General features: G+C 33.6%; 1 protein-coding gene across 1 annotated transcript; it reads right to left on the reverse strand.

Moving 5' to 3' along the window:
* Nucleotides 1-450: 450 nt before the first annotated feature.
* LOC102666097 (uncharacterized) lies at nt 451-8,001 on the reverse strand. Its single transcript, XM_006602644.4, has 4 exons — nt 7,354-8,001; nt 6,932-7,253; nt 2,537-2,658; nt 451-1,224 (listed from the first exon to the last, which is right to left on the reverse strand). The coding sequence occupies exons 1-4, from the start codon at nt 7,477-7,479 to the stop codon at nt 778-780; spliced, it is 1,017 nt and encodes a 338-aa protein (XP_006602707.1). The 5' UTR covers nt 7,480-8,001; the 3' UTR covers nt 451-777.
* Between the last annotated feature and the right edge of the window lie 2,123 nt (nt 8,002-10,124).

Raw genomic sequence — 10,124 nt, forward strand, 5'->3', positions numbered from 1 at the left:
GTCATGAGGTTATTGATGGTCACATATAGTTAACTATATGTATAAATATGACAAATTTTGTCACAAATAATTAAGAATAAATGAATATGATATATGGTTTATGGTATTACAAGATTATTGAAATGTCTAAAAATGATTAGACTTCTCATTTCATAAAACCTATTCTCCAAGTCCCCCGTATTTCAAGCCTGCCATTGATGACTTCTTTACACCAAACCAATGGCTATACATGAAAGTGCATGCATACAACAAATACCCTCACTTCCAAGGTACACATTAGATGGAGCCGTTTCCTAAAAGTAAAGCCATATATAGAAACAGTGCACTAAAAGTGAACTCCCAACATATCTCACCAAGTCACCCCAACCACCTCTTTGAAGAAAAACTAGCCTCAAAGTAGCCAAAAGCAATAACAAAAGTTTTCATTTCTGTGATCACTGGAATAGTGTGTATATAAATTTGATAAAGCCAAAATATACTTTACCTCCTATATTTCATTTACAGTTTCTTTAGTTTCCCGTTTGGGCCAGGGCATTCACTATTACACGTTCAATACAAAAAAAAATAAAAAATTCCAATGTGTTAAAACTATTACACTTCCTCTTTTCTTTTTTGCAGTCCCTTGCATGGACATGCATCAAAATTAGGCCCCAGCACAGCCACATTTCTCACATCCCTTGCTCTTAATCTTCCCCAACTCTGATGCTTCCCCTTTCTTTCCTTTTCCACTTTTTGGTTAATCCTATCATCTCCCTTATCCTTTGCCTCCTGATAACCCTAATCATCCCAGTTATTCTCCCATCCATCTTTGTTTGAAGATCTAGAAGTAAGGCCATTCGCAGAGATGCTTCCTGCAAGTGCTGCCGGTGACTTCACTGCCACATTGACGTCCCAATCATCGTCCCAGTCCTGATCCCAACCTTCGGCGGATTCCACATTGGTAGCTGAAGCAGACTCGGGCAGTGCCATTTCAAGCTCTTGATATGGAACCTCATTGCGATGTTTCTTCCTGCATGCACAGCAAGCCCATGTCCCTCCAAAGACTAGTACCATCAATATGAGGAAATAGGCACCATTTACTGGTGTTAAAATTTTGTCATAAGAAGGAAGACGCAGAATGAAATTCTCTTCAGGTATATTTGAAACCATGTGAAGCACACAATCCCCTTTTCCAGCATTTAAAGTCAGTTGGGTACTTTCACTGCTACTTCGTGTGATGTTGACCTGAAAACAAGAGTGCAAAAGCAGTAAGGTAACTGTAGATACAAAATGTAATCGAGTGCAGCAGAAATTTAGGTCATCAATTTAATTCTCATGAAACTTGTGAAACTGAACACCTAAAACAATAATATACATGAGTAACAGGACCACAAGCTTGAACAGATGATTTTGAGACAGCATGTACAAAAACAACAGGAGATAAGTGATTTTTACATGAAAGATCACCATGTTCTTCCATACCAGAGGCGCAAGGAGGAGCAAGAAGTGTGAGCCATGTAGGGTGTGTTTGGTTTAGATGATGGAAATAGAGAAGATGGAAATAAAAGAGAATTTTTTTAATTAAAATAGAGTGTAAACAGTATGGGTCCCACAAAAAAGGTACAAAGTTTCACCTCAATATTATTTATCTCCACCTACCCGTAGTGATGGTAGTGTAACAGAGCAGGAGGTGGAGTAACAATTGACTGGATATATAAATTGCACAAATTAACTTATGGCAAAGTTTGTCAAAGAATTCATTTCTTATGGTAAGTAGATATAAACAAACATTATAATCAGATTTCATATAATTTCAATGTTTCAAGAGTATTGTTAGTTTGGGTGAGTTGAAAAAAATGAACTGAAATGGAAAATAAAGTAACAGCCAACCCCTTATTGTAATGGATAATAGTAGTGGAAAGAAGGAAAACAAATGGAATGATGTGTTCCTAAGGAACACAACACTTTCAGTCTATATCCCTTTGATTAAAATAGAGAAAATGCAGAGAAATTTGTATGAGATGTAATGAACGTTCAGATTGTCCTGCTAACAATAAGAGAAGTTTTAAAATTATGAAAACAAAAATATAAATTATCTTTTCCTTCTCTTCTATGTTACAAGAATCTTGATTTGATTCTATCAACATAAGTGGAGGATTAGTGTCCTTTCCATTCTACTTCATAATTTATAACTGTCACATTTCCTTCTGTTCTATACATCCAAATGAAGTATAAGATTATAAAATTTCATAGCCCAGTGGGTCCTGAAAATGATACAATTGATTCAATAGCAGTCTATTATTTATCCAAAATTCTTTGCAAGTATTCACAGGTATTTTTTAACATATGACATTTTGTTTGTCCAAAATAATGCTGAGTTAAGTTCTGTGTCTCACAACATAAACAATGAGTTAAGACAGTGGCTATGGAGCAGTGCATCCCAGGCTTTTGCTACAGTTTGAAGCAGAAGGGGTATGAAGAATTAAATAGTACCTTGATACATAAATAAAAGCATCAATTAATGGGGAAAAAAAGGTCAGCTTAAGATAAATGATACCTTTTCTGTTTTACTTTTGTCAACATCTACAACTCCAAGGTTATTATCAAAATCAGTACGAAGCTTCACTTTGATGATGCCATCTCCTCCATTGTGAAGAAGAACAACTAGGTATTTATGATCTGGTTGTTTGTACAAGGATTATGAATAAAATAAGTTCATAATGCTGACTTTCGTGAAAACAATACTACATTAGTAGAAATGATTGACCTATAGTTTCAATACAAGAAATATGTTTCAGTACACCTTAACAATAAACGATCAATTAATATTTCTCCAATTGTTAACACTGTACCAGTACCCTCATAAAAACAAAGGGGACTGAATGAATCTCCTATCAATAAACGGCATCTACAATAGAGAGGCACATGAAGCACTATTGCTTGCATTGTTTATTCACAAGTTGATCAAGGACTAAAATCCACACACAACTAACAGTCAAAGTTCTGAAAGCAAGCTGGATCAGACTGACTGGTTTAACAGTATGAACTAAAACTTACCAATAATCCAATATAGAACTTTAATCTGCGTCTAGTAAGCAATCATTTCTTAAATGAAAGTGAACAGGATTATAGTAATCCACCGATCCAGTCTCTTTAAGCAGAGGATTGATCCCAGTTCATGAACTAGCTCCACCAGTTAGACAGAATTATTGGTCAGAAATTAAACAAAGGATTAAATATGTTTAGTCCCTATAAATAGAGTGAAAATTGATTTTAGTCCTTATTACTATTTAATGATGCTGTGTTATGCTTGTGCATCTAGAATTGTCATGTCAACAACCATTTTGACATGGCATGTCTAGATGCATGCCACTTCATCACTAAATAGTAATAAAGACCATTTAAAAAAATTAAAAATCTATGATAACCAAAAACATAAAAAAAAATAAAATTTGAAGGACTAAAACCAAAATTCACTATATTTGGAAGGACTGAAAACATATTTAAACCTTAAACAAATGATCTCTAGTTTAGCAACAAAGAACCACCTTTCATAAAATATATTTATCAACACAAAAGGAAGGAGAATACACTGGAAGATAATAAATACTCCACAAAAAAATTTAAAGAGAAAAACAGAAAGGACCAAAAGTTGTCAATGTAGAAAAGCTACCCAATCCCTCAGCATTTTGGTAAAAGGCACCCCCTTAGAAAGGCCAGGTTCTTTACACACAGTGGAAACCAAACACCTAATCTTGTCCAAATGCAGCTGCTTACCAAAGAAAGATGCTAAGAAAATAAGAGAATTAGGGTCTTCTTGATTCCTTTCTTGCTTTTTTGTTCTAAAATTGTTTTCTAAAATAATTCCACATTACTCACCAATCAATTTCTAATCCAAAATCTATCAAGTTTTGAAAATAGTTTTCTAAAACAACTAAAGAAGTGGTTTAAAAACCAAAAAACAAACAACTGGGAGATGTTTTCTCATCCTCTTCTTTTTGTTTTCTTGAAGTGCTCTATTCAAGTGTTCAGGAAACAAACTTTCAAATGTGCTAAGGGGACAAACAAATTTCAGAAAACAGAAAATCAATTTTGAAAACAGTAAACAAACAAGGCCATAACACTATACAAAAATGCACCAAAGTGTAACAAATAATGCCCATTGCAGCAAACATTTGGCTTTGATAAGAAGCTTGGGAGAACTACACCACAAAAGCTAGTTGTTGTAGTTAAAGAGCCCAATGCCATGTAAATCCCACACCAGAATTCCATACTTCCAATGTGGGACTCAAGTCCCATACCTTGCAATTGGATTCTAACATCCCTCCATGCTCCACAGCCTTGACGCCCACACAGGCTAGCTATGCACTAGCTCTTTGACTAGTCCCAAATGAACACTACAATGCCAGCGTCACCAGCTACCTCACTCATTTGCAACTGAGAGACATGGTTGAAGGCTCTAATACCAAATACTGATTGGTCAGAACCTTGAGAAAACCAAACCACAAACACTTGTTGTAGTTGGAGAGTTCAAGGCCTTATAAACCCCACACTAGAATCCCATACTTCCAATGTGGGCTCAAGTTCCATACCTTGCAATTGGATCCTAACAGGATTTTTCCACTTTTACCAAAACTAGTCATAAGAAAATGGTCCAAGAACTCAAGACACACCCAAAATTCTCAAAAATAGCCTGACAATGAATTTTGTTCAATGTTGTTAATGACAGATGGTGGCAATCCAAAAAAAATGCCATAAAGGTTATAGTGGAAGCATGGTGGATATAATAAAAAATTAAAAATATAATACATAATGACGTGAATCGTGTCCTCATCACATAAATACATAAAAAAACATGGTACTAAAGCCAAAAAATAATAGTATCATAAAAAATGGAGGGGAGAAGGCGAAATAAATGCAGAGCACTAGATCCCAAAAAAAGAGTAATAGAAAAAAGATGGAGGGAAGAATCAATAGGGAAAAAGAAACTAGAGATGGAAAAGAAAAAAAAATGGTGGGTTTCCAGAGAAGATAACTGGAAAATGGAAGAGAAAAGGACAAGGGAAGCGAAATGGGGTTGCGAGAGAGATTGAGAATAGGGAAGGCAAGATCACTGGAAACTGCAGGTCACCATATGTGAAGTCTTTGCCAGCAGAGATGGTTTGGAAAGAAGAAAACAGAGATGGAGGTGTGCTGAAAAAGAAAAGAGATGGATGCTGGTCTCCTCAACATAGACTTTTGTTCATTACGGTTTTGCTCAAACTTATGGGCCAAAGGTATAAATATTACCCATACAAATGTTAAGGTCGGGCTATAGTGAACCATTTCTATTTTTATTGGGCTTTCTCTGCCACAACTATTTTCTGGGTCTGTGGCCCCATGAGGATGGCGGCCAGCATAGACATGCCAGAAAAATCCACCATGTCTGTCTTGTCGAAAAACCACCATGCCATATTGCCATGGCATCATGATAGCCACTATTTGACAAAACTCATTCTGTGTAGCAGTAGAAGAACAACAATGTAAAAATAGATGAGGAACAGATTAGTTGCACTGCACAGAACTCACTTGATTAATTAAGCAGTGGTCACTCTCTTACCAGTGGTTAATTGTTCTCAAAATGCAACTACCAAAGACATACCATTTTTTTGTAATTTTTCTAAAATTACTTACAGAGAGCATAATTGAAATTGTTACAACTAACAATTGGTTCACTGGACTGCGAGCAATCCGGATTACCAAAGGCTAGGGGGGAGGGGTTGGAGAGACTATAAAATATGAATAACTAGGAACAAATGGACCTATTATAAAATATTGTGTTTTGCAATTATTTCGATTATGAAAAACTAGTTGTTAATCTCACATCATACTGTTAGATTGTATGCCAAAAGTAGTTCAAATGAAAATAGTTTTATTCAAAATAAAAATTTCCTTAATTCTGTTTCCCTTTCTTTCTTTATCAAAAAAACGACCACCAAATTATACTTTAAAAAAATTTGTTGTTAAGCTAGTTCAGAATCAAATTCTATTAGACAAACTAAGAATATATAGATTTAAGAACAGATTCCATTTTACATTGATTTATGAAACTAACTTTAAAATTGTCAAACATTTTTTAAGAATCTAAATTATTATTGAATTTCCCAAAGATAGGAATTAAATGGAAACTTAAAACTAATAACAGCAATAGCCTTACCCTGATAGGAAAGGCAATAATTTACGAATAAGTGATAAATTTGTAACCAAGTTAAATTAAAGAATTTTTTTTAGCTGCACTCGTGTTCTTTGAATCAAAGATGTTCTTTTTCTGACAATTATCCAATAAATGGCAGAACCAGAGGATGAGCTTTATTTCCATTTTCTTCCTGTTTTCCATTTTCTTGTACAAAAGGTAAAAATAGTGTGGGCAGAAGAGTATAGAATCAAGAACTTTGAAATCAAATAAACATCCCTGCCAGCAACATTCACACTGTTGCATATTCAATAATCCAAGATTTCTTAACCAGTTAACCAAAACATTTGTCCAAGGGTTATCTTTCAATCTACATTCCATAGTATTACAATTTGGTTATGTAACTTAAGTGACAGCATTCACTTTTCAACAACACTTAATTTTCTTCTAGCTGTACATTCTAAACCGGAACATTAAGTTATCTAGACATTACTAATTCGGTAAATAGCATCTAACTAGAATTCCATACCATCCAAAGTCTAAGCACTTTACTATAGTCATCCTGAACTAAGCAAACATTTGTCAAAGAAACAACTTCTCCCCTAGATATGTGTACGTAAGCAGAGCAAATGCCCTCCTACTATGAACACAAACACAAACAACAACCAATAAAACTTGCACCAAAACATTAAACACACAGTCACACACACACACACACAACAAACAAACCATTGATTGATGCGACTTAATGAATAATCAAAAGCAATGAACAGTGAGTACCAATTTTCGAAATGCAAGCAACCATGCCCCCATCATCGTCGGTGCACTTCTTGAACCCGTCACAAGTCTCAGTGGTGCTATGATGTGAAAACTTCATGCCCTCAGTTTTGTCCTTCCCTTTATGCATACCCGTGTCACCACCATCATCATTTTTCGGTGGAGGAGGTATACTCACTGGAGGAGCTGAATCATTGTCCTTTTTTATATCATCATTTGTATTCTTCATCACTTTGGGCAAAGGTTGTGGTTGTGGCTGTGGAACTGGGGAAGAAATAGGACCACTCCCATTGTCCTTGTTTGTTTCACCAACATGGTTTGGATCCTAAAGGCGAAAACTTTATTCATCCACGTAAGAAAGAATAAAAATTTCAAACACATGGAAGCTATAATTCAAAGCAAGGAAGCATTAGAGAGCAACTAACCTTTGTTTTAGTATCATTTGGATCAGGACCAATCAACTTTCGGAGTTTCAGAACAAAGGAAGCGTCAGAAACATCAAACATAATCAGAAACAAGAACAAAAGTGCCAGTAACGCGTGTGTTCTCATTGTGATCGAGCTGCAACACCCTCAAACACACACCTTTGATTATTTTTTAATAAGAGAAAATTGGAGAAAAAAAACGTGGGAGGGAGAAAAGAAAACAGAAAGAATATGGTAAGAGAAATCGGAAGAAACCCTTTTCAGGGAAAATCAGTGGGTGGCGCGGAAGTGGGAAAATGGATGGAAAAACTGGAAAATAATAATAATATAAAAGAAAGCTCTTTGGAATGGAATCTGAAAGAGAAGGAAGAAGAAATCAAGAAACTGAAAAAATTGTGGGTTTTTTTGTTTATTTGGATTGGAACGTAGATTTTGTGAATTGGGAATTACGAAAAGAAAAACAAAAGGCAAAAGGGAAGACTTGACGCAGTCTGCTTCAACAAGATACTCTCTCTCTCTCTCTCACTTGTTGGAGGAGAGAGAATGAAACGAAGAACGAGTATACGGCATTATGAGCCGGATTCCAGGGTCGTGATGGAAATGTGCTGGGCTTCTATGTCCGTGGGAAGTTCATATTGATCCCTCCAAATTTGCTATTGGGCCTTACCAGTACATTGCAGAGACCATAATATCCTTATTGGCACCAACCCTTTCCCACAATCCTTTCTTTCTTCCCTTCTTCCCTTTCTCTTTCTCTTGTCTCACAAAGTTCTCCCTTGTGCACCGAACGCAATGGAATAATGATTCTGTTTTTGTTTTTTGATTCTCCAACAACTCAACGAAATCATAATTCTGTTATATTTATAGAATTTGCCTCACAACAAAATCACCATTATGTTATGTTGTAATTTTTGTTGTACTATGGGAGCAAGAAAAAATGTTTCAGTGAAAGTATGATTCTATTGCATAATATACAACAAAATTGTATTTTTGTTGTATATTTTTTTGCACCCCCAATTGCATAATGGAATTGCGATTTCATTGTGTAATTTTTTGTAATCCCAAAGATACAGAGTCGAAAGACACTTCTGCTGGGGATGCCAAAAAAATATAAAATGAAAGTATGATTTGTGCATTATACAACGAAATCACACTTTTATTGCACAATATTTTTTACACCCCATTAATGCAGCCAAAGTGTGTGTCTGCTGTACAAAGTTCAGAAGGGTATCTTTAAATTTTTTTTAATGTTGTTGGGGGTAATAACAACTCCCATGTTGGTGGCGCTCTGCATCCATGGGATTCAATCTATCACTTCAATTTTTTTATTCTTTTTCATTTTTTAGTGTACTAAGGTATATTGACTAAGGCTATGTTAGGATTTCAGCTAGGATAATTTAAAAGTATATTTGAGAGTAAAATAAATTTGGAGTTATATTTAGTTATCCTTTAAAGTATAATTGAGAGTAAAATTTTATTTGCAAACTTAATTTTAGAGAAGCAAGACTTATGATACTTTTACAAAGTCAGTTTAACTTAAACTTGAATTTTGTAAACTTTAATTCAAACATGCACTAATTCTTTCATAATATGAAAATTATTCAAGCAATTTTTATTTTTTCAACGAAGTCTTCACTACACACATAGTTTGGAAAGAAAATAAATTTAGTTGTTGGGAGCATAGTAGTAGACCTATGCCAAATCGAGTCTTTATATATATATATATATATATATATATATATATATATATATATATATATATATATATATATATATATATATATATATATATATATATATATATACACACACACGTAAAAACACACTTATGGCATTTTATTTATAATTAACGTATAGATACAATTTGAAATCTAATAAAAAATATATGGCATAGATGTAGCTACCTTGCCAATGAATGAGAAACTTTATTTGCTTGTTTCTTAACAAAACTAAGACTAAAATTTCTTTTATTAAATATGTATATAAATAATTTTTTTATAACACTTTAATAATTTTGAGTAATTCATTTAATTATTGGAATCTCTTAAAATATTTATTACTAAGTGTGTAAATCAATTGACATAAAATTATTCCCACTTGACAATTGGTTTTGAGTTTGAATATTAGGTATGCAACTTCTTGAAATATTAAGAGGATGAGTTTTACTGTTCATAGAGATCATAGTTGACTTGAGCAAGTGTGTCTCCATTAGAAACTACATGTGATTTATATTGAAGAATTATAGTAAAATGTTTTGTCAAGATCTATCATTAATTATAGAATGGAAAAACAATAAAATAAAGACCAGAGATTAAAATTAAATATTTAGAATTTTATAAAGATAAAAAAATATGGAGACTAAGTATAGATGTAGTCACCCTTGCTAATTAATGAATGTACAACTTCATTAGTTTGTCTTCTAACAAAACTAAGACTAAATCTTTTTTTTTTTTTGTTAAATATGTACTATATGATTAATTGTTTGGATTCTCTTAAAATATCTAATACAAAATGTGTGGATCAATCGACATGAGATTATTTTCACTTAAGCAATAGTTTAGAGTATGAGTTTTAGGTATATACAGTTGAATATTAATATTAATTTAGAGATAAAATTTTACTACTCATAGTAGTCATTCTCAACTTGAGCAAGTCTGTTTTCAATAAAGACTATATATGATCTTATATAAACTAACAATTAATATTTTCCAATAAAAAATACACTATGTGTCACAACTAGGTTCGGTCAAAGTTAGTGGCATGACTGAAGA

This window comes from Glycine max, chromosome 18, assembly GCF_000004515.6.
Source record: "Glycine max cultivar Williams 82 chromosome 18, Glycine_max_v4.0, whole genome shotgun sequence".
Lineage (NCBI taxonomy): Eukaryota > Viridiplantae > Streptophyta > Magnoliopsida > Fabales > Fabaceae > Glycine > Glycine max.